This window comes from Nematostella vectensis, chromosome 13 (assembly GCF_932526225.1).
Source record: "Nematostella vectensis chromosome 13, jaNemVect1.1, whole genome shotgun sequence".
Classification (NCBI taxonomy): domain Eukaryota; kingdom Metazoa; phylum Cnidaria; class Anthozoa; order Actiniaria; family Edwardsiidae; genus Nematostella; species Nematostella vectensis.
The window spans coordinates 3,118,066-3,133,023 of record NC_064046.1 but is presented as its reverse complement, the minus strand read 5'-3'; the positions used below and the strand labels follow the sequence as shown (position 1 = coordinate 3,133,023).

At 41.3% G+C, this 14,958-nt stretch overlaps 2 protein-coding genes across 2 annotated transcripts; one reads left to right on the top strand and one right to left on the bottom strand.

Annotated features, from left to right (window-relative positions):
- The first annotated feature begins 350 nt into the window (after nucleotides 1-350).
- Nucleotides 351-7,506, top strand: LOC116618793 (beta-1-syntrophin). Its single transcript, XM_032382897.2, has 5 exons — nucleotides 351-1,138; nucleotides 3,463-3,691; nucleotides 4,092-4,285; nucleotides 4,711-4,910; nucleotides 5,596-7,506. Exons 1-5 carry the CDS (start codon nucleotides 391-393, stop codon nucleotides 5,686-5,688), a joined length of 1,464 nt encoding a protein of 487 aa, XP_032238788.1. The 5' UTR covers nucleotides 351-390; the 3' UTR covers nucleotides 5,689-7,506.
- Nucleotides 7,507-9,083: 1,577 nt separating this feature from the next.
- Nucleotides 9,084-13,666, bottom strand: LOC116618794. The gene is made up of 5 exons (XM_032382898.2): nucleotides 13,288-13,666; nucleotides 12,031-12,129; nucleotides 10,222-10,344; nucleotides 9,700-9,752; nucleotides 9,084-9,296 (listed from the first exon to the last, which is right to left on the bottom strand). The coding sequence occupies exons 1-5, from the start codon at nucleotides 13,550-13,552 to the stop codon at nucleotides 9,216-9,218; spliced, it is 621 nt and encodes a 206-aa protein (XP_032238789.2). The 5' UTR covers nucleotides 13,553-13,666; the 3' UTR covers nucleotides 9,084-9,215.
- Nucleotides 13,667-14,958: the final 1,292 nt, after the last annotated feature.

The window sequence follows — 14,958 nt, the reverse complement described above, 5'->3', positions numbered from 1 at the left end:
TGTATTCACCTGCATTGGCTCTCTTGGGTCTTTTCACATATTTGCTATATTTCGACCGATTTCACAAGATTCCTGTCCATAGTTGGGTTGACAGCTATATGGGAAAAGGCCCAATATATGTTTTAGGGCCTTTGTGGCAATGGCATTAATTTCCATGGACCATCTTTTATATTGAGGGTGCTCCCTAAATCCTAAAATGTTTCTATACCAAAACTCTCACTTTAAAAACTCGAGCTGAAATTTACGCAATATATGTAGGCCTTGAAAAGTAACTGCCTATTCGGCTTGCCGAGGTTTGATGGTGGAATTAGCAAGGTGCAGGCCTCCCGGTGCGCAAGGAACGCCGGTCTGGTGGCATGTTTGGAATGTGCATTGCTCCTCCGTGTTATCATGGCCGCCACTAGCCAGTCGGGACCGCTCGAGATTTTCATTAAAGACGGGTGGCGACGTGTTCTTGCTACACTAGACGATGATCTCCTAACGCTTAACCTTGAATCTCCACCGACAACAAACGGGGACATACAAACACCGCAGTCCCCCAAGTCTCCCGATGGAAATGAGCGAACAGAACCACCAGATTCGATAGGGAACCAGATTCGTACAATTCGCGTTATTAAACAAGAAGTTGGCGGTCTAGGAATTAGCATCAAAGGAGGCAAGGAAAATAGGATGCCTATATTGATATCGAAGATTTTTAAGGGTCTAGCAGCTGACCAGACTGAAAGTTTGTATATTGGAGACGCGATTCTTGCTGTAAATGGCGAAGACTTACGGCACGCTACTCACGATGAAGCGGTGCGAGCTCTGAAACGAGCCGGAAAAGAAGTGGATTTAACGGTCCGACATGTAAAAGAAGTGACTTCTTACTTCCATAGAAATGCAGAAATGGACAACGAACAGTCTACGGAAGGGCAAGGGGACAATAAACCGGAATGGGGCGAGGTGAAAAATATTCCTTTGAAACTGTGTTTTGTGACGAAGACTGTTTCATCCAAGGTTGAAGCGAGTCCCGGGAGAACGCTAGAGCTCTATACTCCCGATGGAAGATCTGGATGTATATTAAAAGCAAAAGATGCGACTTCATTGCAGGAGTGGTTTGATGCTATTCACACGAATATATCAAGATTGATAGTCCCAGGTTTGTGTAAACATTAGAGCCTAGAGCACAAACAAATTTTCTGTTTCTTTCGAATACATTACGCGAAGTGTACTACATATGACTGGGTTCTTTTAGGTCCATTTAAAAACCTGAAGATATCTTTAGTTTATGTTGTATAAACTGAATACTTTAATCGTTGAAACATCCCAGTGGAGTATTGAATTTGATGGCAGGGGTTATTTCATTTTACATTATTATGTTCTTGGATACGAGTTAGACACCCTTGCCAAATGGGATGGGAAGATACAACACCAGTGTAGTATTCTACTGAGGGTGATATCAGATAATGAAATAACCACCTTGAAATTCTGACTATGTTTCTAGCGGAAGTGAGCTAGCGGGAAACCTTTATCAATCTCCAATTACCCTTTATTTCGGAGATTTAGCGGTGTCTTGTTTACCAGACCTAGTTAATCTTTTAGTAAATTTCGGTTGTGTCTATTTTTCCGTGGCTTATAAACATATGTTTCATTCTATCAGCATACTTTACTGACATGTCATTAGAGTTTTCAACCGTAGCGCTTATTTTTGTATCATAAAGTAGCCTCCGTTGAAGCATAAAGCTTGTAAGGATGCAAAGAATATAACAATTTCCATATTATCAAACAAATGTTTATGCAAAGTAAATATGATTCTCTTAAAGGTCTACAAATGTTTTGACTGTCTGCTGTTTGAAATATGATTGGTGTAAATTTGTAAGCTCTGCCCAACTATAAATCATAATCCTTCTAAGATCCACTTTAACTCTTGAGGCGTACTCTTAATATTGTACACATATTTCACCAAGACCAAACTGGTGAAAGCATTCGTCCATAACATGTTTTATGTATAATACAAGACAGTAGGAACACAGCAAGTATTATCTGTTAATCTTGACACCTTCGTGACTACACCAGTTTGCTATGGCAATAAAAAGTCAGGTTTATTGTTTGACTCAGATACGACCCACTGTGAATGTTGTAATTGTTTATCATATGTTGTTTCTGACAGTGTATCTGTTGTGTTCCTAACTGTTTCTAGTTTTCTTTATAAAAGTGATTATATAATGATGTAAGGCTATAAATTGATTGAGGTCTATTGCCAGACATTCTGGCAGCTTATATCCTCCTTGTGTACTTTTAAAAGAAAACAGACATTGTATTCACTTTTTTCCTTATCATTTAAAAAAAACAATAATATTATTTTAGATTATTAAACATGTAGAATACTTATAGAATTTCATTTAGCACTTTATCATAGTGTTTGAAAAACATGAATAGCATGCTTTCGAAAAGTGTTAAAATTCTATATTTTTCAAGGGTGCTGAGTGCCACCTGCAAGCCTGTGGCAAGCAGAAGATAAAACAACCTCAAATTATTTACCAATTTACAGTTGTTCCTATCAACCAATGGTCTGTCGACTTTGAGGCAGATCACCTGCTTGTGTTATTGTGGTCGGACCGTTATTCCAGTGTGAATGCTGTGAATTACTTTTGTCTTATCATTATCACTTTCTAAATGCAAAGACACCTTAGAAAATAGAAACACTTTTATCAGTATATGATGACGTTTACTGTCAGTTGATTTAAAAGTTAAAGTTATGTATGCTTGATTTTCTAAATGATGTTTTGTTACTTGAACAGGTAATTTTGAGCATGTAGTGTTTCTTGCTAGTAACAGATGATATATTTGAGCATACGTATCTGCCATTATATAGCCTCACAATTGTAAGTATTCCATCAGACAAGACGACATGGTCTAGTGGTCCTATTATCTGTCTAGCTATCACAATTTATTTCCTCTTTAGTTGTTGGATTTGATTCTTAATATTATACTGTTGTATGCTTGGTTTTCTAAAGTATGCTTTTAATGCTTAAACCACAAACATACTTTATTGACCGATGGAATATTTGATAAAATATATAATCTATCACATTACTGAATGTCTCTTTAGCTATTGAATTTCTTGTTTATAGCATCAAGACCATGTTTTTGAGATTTAAACATACATTTGACATACTTTCTTGTTAAATGTGCTACTATTATTAGCATTGTAACCCTTATATAAAGGACAGTATCCTTGTTAATATTAATTTTTAAAATATAAGATAAATACCAGTTCCTGGCTTAATCTTGTAATTGCAAAATGGATACCAAACCCTTCCCTTTTCCGTTCCCCAAGCCTAATAATGGGATTTGGCTGTGAATAAATTTAAGTTATGATTTATTTTATAGTCCCCTTGTGTATGCCTAAATGCAAGACGAAAAATCTTCACATTTTTCATTAATATTTTTGTTTATTATTCCCATTTATTCTTTTTTCAGCAACTGAAGAAGTGAATGAAATGCTGAGTTCTAGTTCCGGTTATCGCGAGATCAGGACGATGGGATGGCTCAGTGAACAGGTTCACCTTGGTGGTGACAGTAGTTGCATGGATTGGAAACCTGTGTTTATGGCGTTGACGGAAAAGGACATGCTGCTCTATGAGGCAGCACCTTGGTCAAAAGAGGACTGGAGTGCTCCTTATCTGAGTCACCCATTACTAGCTACTAGGTAGTAACTTTACAACTCTACACCTCTATACAATGGCCACTTTTTAAGGACCCAAGGGTGTCTGTTATATGAACACCTCCCTACAATGGACACTTTTTTAGGACCCAAGGGGGTCACTTTCATATAACAGACATTTTGACCCAAGTTGTGAAGATGCAACAGCCTATAGAGACATTGATACATGGGGGGTGTCAAGTAGGGGGTCAGCACCTAATTTTACAAAACAAAGACATCACCCTTTAATTAAAGAGGGAAATGACTTTTTTTACACAAAGAGAACCATATAATGGACATCCGTTTAGTGGATAATCTTTTTATAACAGGCATTTTCAAAGTCCTTATTTTTATGACAGGCATTTTCAAAGTCCTTATTTAGAATCAATCTATTCTTGTTTCAAAGGCTTGTCCACCCTGGGCGTGGCAGTGGTCAAATCCAGAATGTTGAATTGTCCTTTGGTACAAGAACAGGCTCCAGGAAGGGAGTGGAGGCACATCTGTTCCGTGTAGAAACTCAGCGAGAACTTGCGCACTGGTCACGCTGTATCGTCCAGGGTGCACATGATGCTGCCCTGCTGATCAAGGAAATCAATTGTGGTAAGTTTTTTTGTACTTATCCTTTATGTTACGCATATGCTCCTGGCACATTGTAAAAAAAACTTTCTTCTATAATAAACTGATTTTGAAATCCTTCCTGCGCTATCCTGTATAAGCTCCAACCCAAATAAGCACTCCACCTGGAACATTACAAATTTAATTAGCTCTCATCACTTATAGTACAGTACCAATAACCCTGTTACTGATTGTAGTTTGTAGCTCATGCAGCCACCACCCTGAAAACCCATCATCTTTATTGTTGTTCTAGCACTAAGGCTATTCATCAAGACTTAGTACCGCAGTTTGACCTTGGTTTTTATGTAATTATTCATCAAGACTTAGTACTACAGTTTGACCTTGGTTTTTATGTAATTATTCATCAAGACTTAGTACGCAGTTTCACCTTGGTGTTTATGTAATTTTAGCGGTAACTTGGCAAGGTCAAGAGGCACGTCTAACCATCCATTTTGAGAATGGTTTCTCTCTCACTGATGCTCGTTCTGGCAGTGACACCATTAGCAAATCACAGGTTCTGTGGTACTTCCCGTTTGAGAGACTGAAGATGTCTGCAGATGATGGGCAACGACTTTTGTGGCTAGACTTTGGGGGTGAAGAAGGCGAACAAGTAAGTCAGACTTCCCCAATGGTTGTTCAAAGTTTAAAAAGTATACAACACCATCATTATCACCAGTTTACTTTTGAAGGGCCAACGGAAACCTCAACCATTAAGAGACAAAAGAATCTATTAGAATCAGCGCTATTTAACAACCCGTCCATTCTAACCATTAAAGAAAGTTCAAATAGACAGACTGCTTTTACAACTTTAAAATATTTTTCGTGTTTTCTGTTTAAAATCATCGGAAATGGTTACATAAACGACAGGATGTAATCTGGTGACAATGCGGATTTAATACCCTGTGTAAGGTATTTCTCAAGCTGCCAAAATACTGTAGATGGCTATTAGATTTTTGAATATCTGTATTGCCTCTCACAATTCCTAGTTGTCAAAAAAGTGTGCCAGGTAGTAGGCTTTTCTAATATTCCATGCCTCTTTGCAGTCCATCTTAACCATTCAAGTTTTGGGGTTCGTTTATCCAGCTAGTTATCTCTTCTACCTCATACTTGGCACAAGTTTTTTTTTGCCCTGCATGGTCCTCTTTTACTACTCTTCGCAAGCCTTCCATGTTTTGAAGATTCTTGGTGTGGGGAATGCAGTCCTGCACAATCACCTCCCAGTTCATGTTTATACAGGACAGCACTGCTACTGTAACCTGCATTAAAACTTACAGCTTCCTCCTTTATTTCTACAGGAGTTGGACCTTCATGGCTGTCCCAAGCCGGTTGTGTTTGTTCTTCACACATTCCTATCAGCTAAAACAACACGCCTGGGACTCTTTGCCTAATTAAATGACAGTTGCCATGGAGATTCCTTGGACAATAAGTATGCAAATAGACATGCATAGTATACTTAATAAATTTCTAGTGTATACAGCTATTTTTTTACCAAAAAGTATTCTGGAATGAAACCTCATTGTTGTCAACTTATGGCAGAGCCTAGTGGGCTGGACAAGGTCCTTTAATTACTGCTTTTAAAGGGGTTATGGAATTATATTTTTATCGCTGGATCTGATTGGAACTAAATATAAAAAGGGGCAGTATGGAATTTAGCAATCATATAAAGTCTGTTTTATTATTAAAATCAAGTGCAAGTAATAAAGGACAAGAAAGGAAACGTTTTAGTAGCAAAAGCTTGAAGGTTCTTGGCTTTTCCCCCCTGAATCCTGGTTAAGATTCCTTATCATTTAAAAAGACACCAGGAGGAACAGAGTTGTAACCAGCATCTACCACAATTTATTGAAACAGGAATATCAATATAACTATAATCTAGATAATTACTGTAGTAACTCCCAGCTACCAAACAGTAACATATGTATAGGAAGTGATTCAAAATTTAACAATTATTATATTCAGCAATGTTTTCCTTTACTATCATCAGACAAGGGCAGATGGAGCTTTTTGCTAAAGGGGGGGGGGGGGTTGGCTCAGTGACAAATGGGGAGGGGGTATTTTTCGTTATATATGGCTTTCTGGCAGCCCAAGGGGGGGTTAAACCCCATAAACACTCCTCACTACTGTCAGATATAGAGGTTCTGCTTAATTTTGTTTAGTTTTTGTTGCAGTGGTATTCTAGATCCCCCCTCCCTTAATTTACCTTATTTAAAAATGCTGTCTTTGTTCTGTGGGGACCAATAACTCTATTTTCCCAGGGATTGTTATATCTAGGTTTTAAAATGGACTTGCAAGTAAGCAAAATAATGATGATAATACGTTTTATACATAGAATGCATACATCATTTGTTATTCAAATTTGAATACAAAGACAGTCTAGTGTAATCTTTTCTAGTGTAATAATCTTTGTCTTTTTTTTTATCTCTAAGTTAATGGTATCAGCATTGCTGGCACTGTTTAGAAAGCATGTGAAGTAATTGCCGTCATTTTTTTGTGACTAACCTGACGGAGCAATGCTTGCGCTGTTTACACATCCTTCCTCTGCCTTTTATAATAGAGTATGTTTACACTTAGGTATGTTAAATTCAGTGTAGACAAGTGAAAGAGATGCCTCAATTAGTAAAAGATCGGTACCCCCCCCCCCCCCCCCCGATCTCCGCAACGCCCTGGGTTCCCGAGGATGCCAAAAAGTGAGCATTTCTATTTAAAAGTTCATGAAATACCATCCATTTGCCATACAGTTTACATTTTTTTACAGTTAGGATCTTGCAATCGTTATACCGTGTGTAACCTATGCCCTCCCCCCCTCCCCCTCAATAAATCCTAGGTATGAGCATGGAAAGTTTCTCAAGATACCCCTACTCCCCAAAATTTCACCCCTTCATGTTGAACGACATCTCTGTCTGGAGACAGTTATTTTTCACCCTGCTGTGTATCGGAACTGAAGACTGTAGCTCTGAAATTCCAAATTCTCCTGTGAGGGGGGGGGGGGGGTTACTGCAATCACGCAGTGTTAAGCAAATCCCCTCCTTGCTAAAGATTGGAGGAAAAGAAATTAATCATACCATTGATTCCTAAAAAACGCCTTTCTTTCCACAATTCAACCAGTGAATTGTTTTATGTTCATATCGAATATATATAATTTTATGTGAAGGCTTATTGAGGTTGTAATTCTACTCGTATAACGAGAACAAAGGAAGATGATAATGTAATACTGTTGTGTTTTTTATCTTCTCTGCAGAACGTATCAAGGCTCTTGCACAAATATCACACAAACAGAAAAATCGAAAAACGGTTTTCCCAAGAGCTTCCTACCCATAGTGGAGGGTCTAGAGATAATCCTGGGATTGGGGGAGAGGGGTGGGGCGGTGCCAAAAATCCTGGAATTGGGGTGGAGGGGTGCCAAAAATCCTGGAATTGGGGAAGAGGGGGTGGGGCGGTGCCAAAAATCCTGGAATTGGAGGAGAGGGGGTGGGGCTGTGCCAAAAATCCTGCAGTTCAAGAAAATAAATACAAAGTTTTATTAGGAATTCAGGAAACACGGGAAATTTTTCTCCTTACGTTTACATGGCTTGTAAGGATACGCAAAACGATGTATGTATACGAACTTGCGGTAGTTTCTCTGATTTCAATTTCAGTTCTCTGAAAGAGATAAAACCGATAATGTAGCTTTAAGATCGGTCTGAAATAGGCCAACAGCTTACAACAACAGACGCTCGCAACTTCCAATTTAAACTCCATAAGGCAGCTTGTTAAAACTCGAAAATGCTCAATAAGGGCGGATCCAGGATTTCCCGAAAGATGGGGGACCGACCCAAATGAAGGGGTACAAATATATTAAACAAAAAGCGGATTGAATTTTCTCACATACATTGATCTATCCTGGGTACCAGAGCCTCCAAACTTCGCTCGTCACGGCATTTTTGGCTGAGCGTCACTGGAAGAGAGAAGTCTGGAGACTCTGGTACCCAGTGTAACATTGATCTATTTACTGTTGAATCTGTTGTACCGCGACGCCGCATTTTCAAAACATCGATTTTTTTTTTTGGGGGGGGGGGGATTTTCTGTTTCGCCAGTCAAATTATTACAAGTCAATCAGATCCTTGCCATTTCGCCTGGTGCAGTTGACTGGCTTTCTGTCTCTGGTTTTCGTCCAGAGGATAGCCAGGGAAGTGCACAAAGCGAGACTCTGATTGTCTCAGAATCGTTTTACTGACGGAACAGAAAACCAAAACAAATCGTGTTTTGAAAACGTGGGTCGCGATTCAACGGGATTCGACAGTTACTTCCGTTCTCTACCGCTCTGGACTTGTCAATCAAGGGTACGCTTTGGGTCCCAGTAAAAGTCAAACAGCATCGAGGGAGACTATACCCACTCATCCGGTCGTTTCCCCCGCCACTGTAAATATTTCTGTTAAAACACAGTGAACTAAAGTTACGTTAACAATTCCTTCAACAAAACCACCCTATCAGATTCGACGGCAAACACCAGTAAATCTGAAGGAAGAAAGTATGACTCCAGATAACCCTCTGAATAGAGGGACGACGAATCACCCCGCAGTTCATGGAAATGTTCATTGAATGTCTGCGAAACCCTCAGGGGACCTTTTTTGGCGGAATTCCGTAAAAAAAAAACGAGATATAAATTTTGGTTAGTGTACAAACTGCAACACTTAATTTCAAGTTTAAAGGTGTCAGGTGCGTAGCCAGGGGGGTGGCCTAGGCCCCCCCCCCCCCCTTCTAGCAGCCAAAAATAAATTTGACTTGTTCTTTTTGTCATATTGTTTTGCGTCATACAATGCGAGGAGCGTACGAACTGAGCATTTTGCTGACTTGTCTACTTTGGGATTTTACTCTGACATATACTATATTACGTCTTGGTATAAATTAAAGTACCTATCTACTGAACATTGTAAGACATCTATATCCGTAGGTTCGACTCGGCGACAACGAAGCAGACGCCATCTTGGTTCGCTACCGAAGCAGTCGACGTGTAGTGGCCCTAGGAAAGACAAGAAAAGCCGTCACAAAATGAATAGAAAAGGCATACATGAAAGAAAAGCCATCATTAAATTAATAGAAGAGCAATACATAAAAGAAATACTCAGTATTGCTTTTAGCTCGTATAAGCGCCCCCGGAAATAACCGCCCCGCCTAAGATGACATGTATAAATAAGCGCTTTCCCCGAATAAACTTTAATTTTATCTTGAGATAAAACGTGTTCTCAAATAAGCGCAACCCTAAAATTCCCCCCCCCCCCCCCTGGCTCAACCACTGTTTCGCCTGCGCTTATCCGAGCAATCACCGTGAACATGCAAATAAATAGCCCCAACCAATCCCCCGGAAATGCATTATATCCCACGTGGTGGAAGTATCGACTTTTACTGGAAAGTTCAGTAAGTACCTTTGGGATATATTTGGGAAGTGAGAACGTCTCATAAACTCGCATTACTTGACCTGCAAATAGCAGAAAACAACAAAAATATTCAGGACCATTGCGCGTGTAACATTTTGTAACGGGTTTTCTTTGGGGAAATATCGACATCTACAACAGTGCAATTGCTTTAATATTTCTGCAAAAGTTGCCCGTTCATCGAGGAGGCGATACACAAACTAAAGAAGGGGAAATGTGCCCGCTTCGATCCAGGCGTCTCTCTGTAAAACAAAACTCTGTGCTATGCAACATGGGAAGGTTCAAACGTTTGTAAAGGACCATCGTGTCTTGCGTGCTATCACTCATACACCACGCCTGGTTAGGGAAAGGATTAAAAGAAAGGTCTCGCGTGAGTCAATGATCTTCCCGCCAAGGTTTTTCCGCCCTAAATTGGAATTCCCGGATAATCGCCCGCGCGCTATACGATCATATTGTGTTCGTTTCCTCTCACTATGAATATGATAGAGGGTAGGGTATTAAAGTAGACAGTACCTTTACTAAGTGGGCACTTAAAAGTGTCGACTTTCGCTTTGCAGAGCTTGAACTTCTGGTCGAACATGGTCCGACCATGGAACTTGGAAACAACATGAACTGTGCCTTTTTTGACGGAGACAGCTGAAAGAACAATTATGTAAGCTTGTGATGAATAAGAATACAAAAGTGTAGCAAATGGGTTGGTCGAAAAGTGCGTAGCAGACCTCAAAATATTAGGGGGGTGGGGCTGGCACAATACGGAAACATAAAGAAAATAAAAGGGGGCACGGCCACGCCCCTACTGGTCCTCTCCTTATAATTTTTGGAAATATTTAGGGGCAAGTTATAAGCACGTGCGTACCATACCATAGCAACACACTCCGATATTTTTCACATCTCAACGAGCTGTGCGTGGCGTAACCGTATAAAACAGGCCTGGGATCACGGTTATTGCCTCCCTATTAATGAGCGGGTACCTCAGGTTCCTTTGTATTGTACAGTTCACTAGATAGCGGTGCTTGGGCCGAAATCTCCAGTCTAACCGTAAAAGCTTTAGCTGCCATATGATGCTTCAGCACATGTCTGCGCTGAGCGACAAGTTCGATTCTTAGCCAATGCTCACAATTGTTTTTCCTTTTTTAAAATTTCATTAATATACGTTGTGCTTATCGAATGAAATGGTTGTCGAACGACAAATTATATACAAGTCTCGGTTATATCAAATATCGTCGTTTCAAGTTATTATCAAAATTGTCAGCGACGTTACTTTACTGTTCATTGCCGATGTAGTTTATCTGAGGCAAACCGGCTAATGAGTCCTTACAAGGGCAATGATGTCAATGGTTGTCGAACTACACGAGTAATAAACTGTGCTAGCGTCCTGTCACTGGCCCAACTGGTGCCGATGTGTTTATAGCTAGTGTCTTCTTTAAAGTTCCACTGTATTAAAGAAAACACACTATTCGGAGATTCCGGAGCATACCCCCCTCCCTACCCCCCCCCCCCCCCCACGTCCATTCGACCCCACCCCATTACGCCCTACGTAAGGATCAGCATACACACACCCCGCATAAACATCCTCTACGTATGGGTCAGCTTGCCCCTCCCTTTCTCATCGTTCCCTTACCAACACACAACCCATATATTCAATACTCACGCATTGTGAAGTTGCATGCATCTGTTGCCCCTCCCTTTTCCATCGTCCCCTTACCAACACACAACCCATATATTCAATACTCACGCATTGTGAAGTTGCATGCAACTGTTGCCCCTCCCTTTTCCATCGTTCCCTTACCAACACACAACCCATATATTCAATACTCACGCATTGTGAAGTTGCATGCAACTGTTGCCCCTCCCTTTCCCATCGTTCCCTTACCAACATACAACCCATATATTCAATACTCACGCATTGTGAAGTTGCATGCAACTGTTGCCCCTCCCTTTCCCATCGTTCCCTTACCAACATACAACCCATATATTCAATACTCACGCATTGTGAAGTTGCATGCAACTGTTGCCCCTCCCTTTCCCATCGTTCCTTTACCAACACACAACCCATATATTAAATACTCACGCATTGTGAAGTTGCATGCAACTGTTGCCCCTCCCTTTTCCATCGTTCCCTTACCAACACACAACCCATATATTCAATACTCACGCATTGTGAAGTTGCATGCAACTGTTGCCCCTCCCTTTTCCATCGTTCCCTTACCAACACACAACCCATATATTAAATACTCACGCATTGTGAAGTTGCATGCAACTGTTGCCACGACTGTACCATCGTTCCCTTACCAACACACAACCCATATATTAAATACTCACGCATTGTGAAGTTGCATGCAACTGTTGCCACGACTGTACCAAGTTTCCGATCAAAATGCACCATCACTTTCCCGACTTTTCGCCTATTTGGTTTCGGTTCTGAAAGACCAATAAGTGCAGGAACAGTTATTTCTCAATAACCAGACGATTAGGCCCCAATAGTATCACCACCCTCCCCTCCCCTGTACACTCCCAATTCATTTTTGCGCCTTTTAATCCCGCCCCTTATTGCAATGTTTTTTGTCAAGCGACCTGGGGTGAAGTATTTTAGGCTTTATAGACACGACATTTTTTGTGAGTCTTTACTGTCGAATCCGTTGTATCGCGACCCGCGTTTTCAAAACCCGATTTGTTTTGGTTTTCTTTTCCGTCAGTAAAATCATTCTGAGCCAATCAGAGTCTCGCTTTGTGCACTTCCCTGGCTATCCTCTGGACGAAAACCAGACAGTGTCGCGACAGAAAGCCAGGCAACTGCACTAGGCGAGAGATGAAAGAATCTGATTGGCCTAAAATAATTTGAAACAAAAACAAATCGATGTTTTGAAAATGCGGCGTCGCGATACAAAAATATATATTCCTAAGGGGAGTGGGGGTGTATTTGCGGTGCTGTACCAGCCGCAAATTTTATGGCTACAAACCTAAAGCCTCTAAAACTCACTAGGCATGTATCTAGGATTTGCTGGGGGATGGGGGAAAGGGTGCACAGATAAAGGTATCATATTGAAATTAAAAATTTATCCACTTATTAGCGGCCAAGTTTTAAGTGAATATTTGAAAGCTGGGGAGTAGCTATGTCTATTGATTGGCTTTTCCTGATAGCAAACACAAACCTGACCTCAGGTCACTGTTACTGCAGGTATGAGGACTTCCGCAGCGGCCTGTTCTCTAAAAAAGTACCGCTTAATCTTGCGTGAGTACAGCATCGACTGAATAGTCACGCTACTTGTGCATTTGCCAGTTCCTATTTCCAGTACAGCATTGAGCAATAGTTACCAATCATCAGATCATGACACTACATCATGCATTGCTTGATATTGTTGCTTGAGAGATTTCAATCAAAGAGACCGATTACTATAATTGAGTCACTGAACTCGATAAATTTGCGATAGAGTCACAAATGCTCTTGTTATATTATGCTGAACTGTCAAAATCGTAACAGCGTACTGATCTAGTTTGTAAAAGCATGTAAAGCATATTTTTTAGAGTAGATACAGAAGCATTGAAGTTATATAAAAATAAGAGAGTTTCTCTACGTACCACAGTAGTCAAAAGCGTCCCCAATCGAGCGGTAATCCTGCATCTCCATGCGCCTAGACCATATATCCCAGTCATCATTTCCTTCACCGCGGCTTCCCTCTTGGACCATCGTCATATCAGAAAGATTCGCGAGAAAATACGGCCTCAAGCAGGCTCCAATCACAACAACCGACACAAGCGCTAGGAAAGCGACGCGCTTTTTGTAACCAATACTAAAAAATCCCAGCCTCAGGCAGGCAACTAGACGGGAAAAGAACTCCAACATGGTGCTGTATCGAAGATCAACAGCGAAACAGCGCGGAGATCAGCAAAGTAGAAGACTTTTTTTAGCAGAGCGCATCTAGCAATAATTTTTTTTCATGAAATTGAAATGTGATAGTACTGTTGAAGGAAGACCGGAAATGGATGATACTCCAAATAAAAGCGCGTGACACAGTAGATACTAGTGGAGGGGGAGGGGGTAACCTAGCCTAATTACACTTTACACCAACATGCAAAGCGCATGCGTGACACAGGTCAGCGGATGGGCGGCTGCAATAGAGCAAGGGCGGACTCAGGGGGATTGATTAAGTGCCCCTCCCCCATTTTGATACATTTTGGTACATTCTTTGCATTGTCCATTATTCAGTGAAGCTAAGAAGAGTCGTCCTCGGGGACCCAGGGCGTCGCGGAGGTCAGCGGAGGCGAGCGCGGCGGAGGGGGAGGGGAGAAAGAAGAGGGGAGAAAAGACGTCTTTTCTTTCTTCCTTCCCCCCCCCCCCCCCCCCCCCTCCCCCTCCGCCACGCTCACCTCCGCTGACCTCCGCGACGCCCTGGATCCCCGAGGATGGCTCAGAGTCCGTTTTACCCACCCACAAAGCAGAAATAGACTTGTTTATTCGTTTCGCTCTTTAACTTTAACAGTGCATCTTTCTTTATCACAATTACACAATTACATGGTGACTAATGCATCAGTCAATTGAAACCACGGCACCCCGACCCCCGGGACATAGCGGGGAAATTAACCTTCATCTGGTGTGTGAAATGCGCGTTACTTTCCCGGCGGCCACCGGGGCCTGTGACGATGTTAAAACCCCCGATACATGGCCCCGGTGTTTTCCGATAACGTCCCATTACCGAAAGCCATACTTTTCTTTGAGCTGCCATGTTCAGTGAACTAAACTTCGGCGGTGCATCTCTAGAATTTTTAGCACAGGCTACCCCAAATTTAAAAATCAACAGACATCCATAGATAGCGAGTAAATTATACTTTTTCAGTCAATACTATCAGAGATTTAGATTTACAAGTATCTTTGTTGTAAGATCATAATTTTAATACTCCCCCCCCTTCCCGGCCTGTTGAGGGCTTCTGTTAATCGCCTGTGGTGGACTACAGGTGTTAAATAAGTCACTAGTATTAAATCCCCCGCATGACCGCGTTACCTCCTCGGTATGTCCCGGGGGTCGTGGTGCCGGGCTGACAATTGACTAGTGCATAAAAAGGGGGAGGATCGTCAGCAAAATCAATTTAAACAAAGGGATGGAACTTTGGGTGTGGTGGGCAGCAATTCGAACCCCTAGAAAATAGCACCTTTTTGTTTCCCGGTCTCACACAAACTACGCATGTATGTTAATACAAGCAGCAAAATCGTTCATTTTTGGTGGCAACATTTGCAAAAAAGGTTCGAAGGCG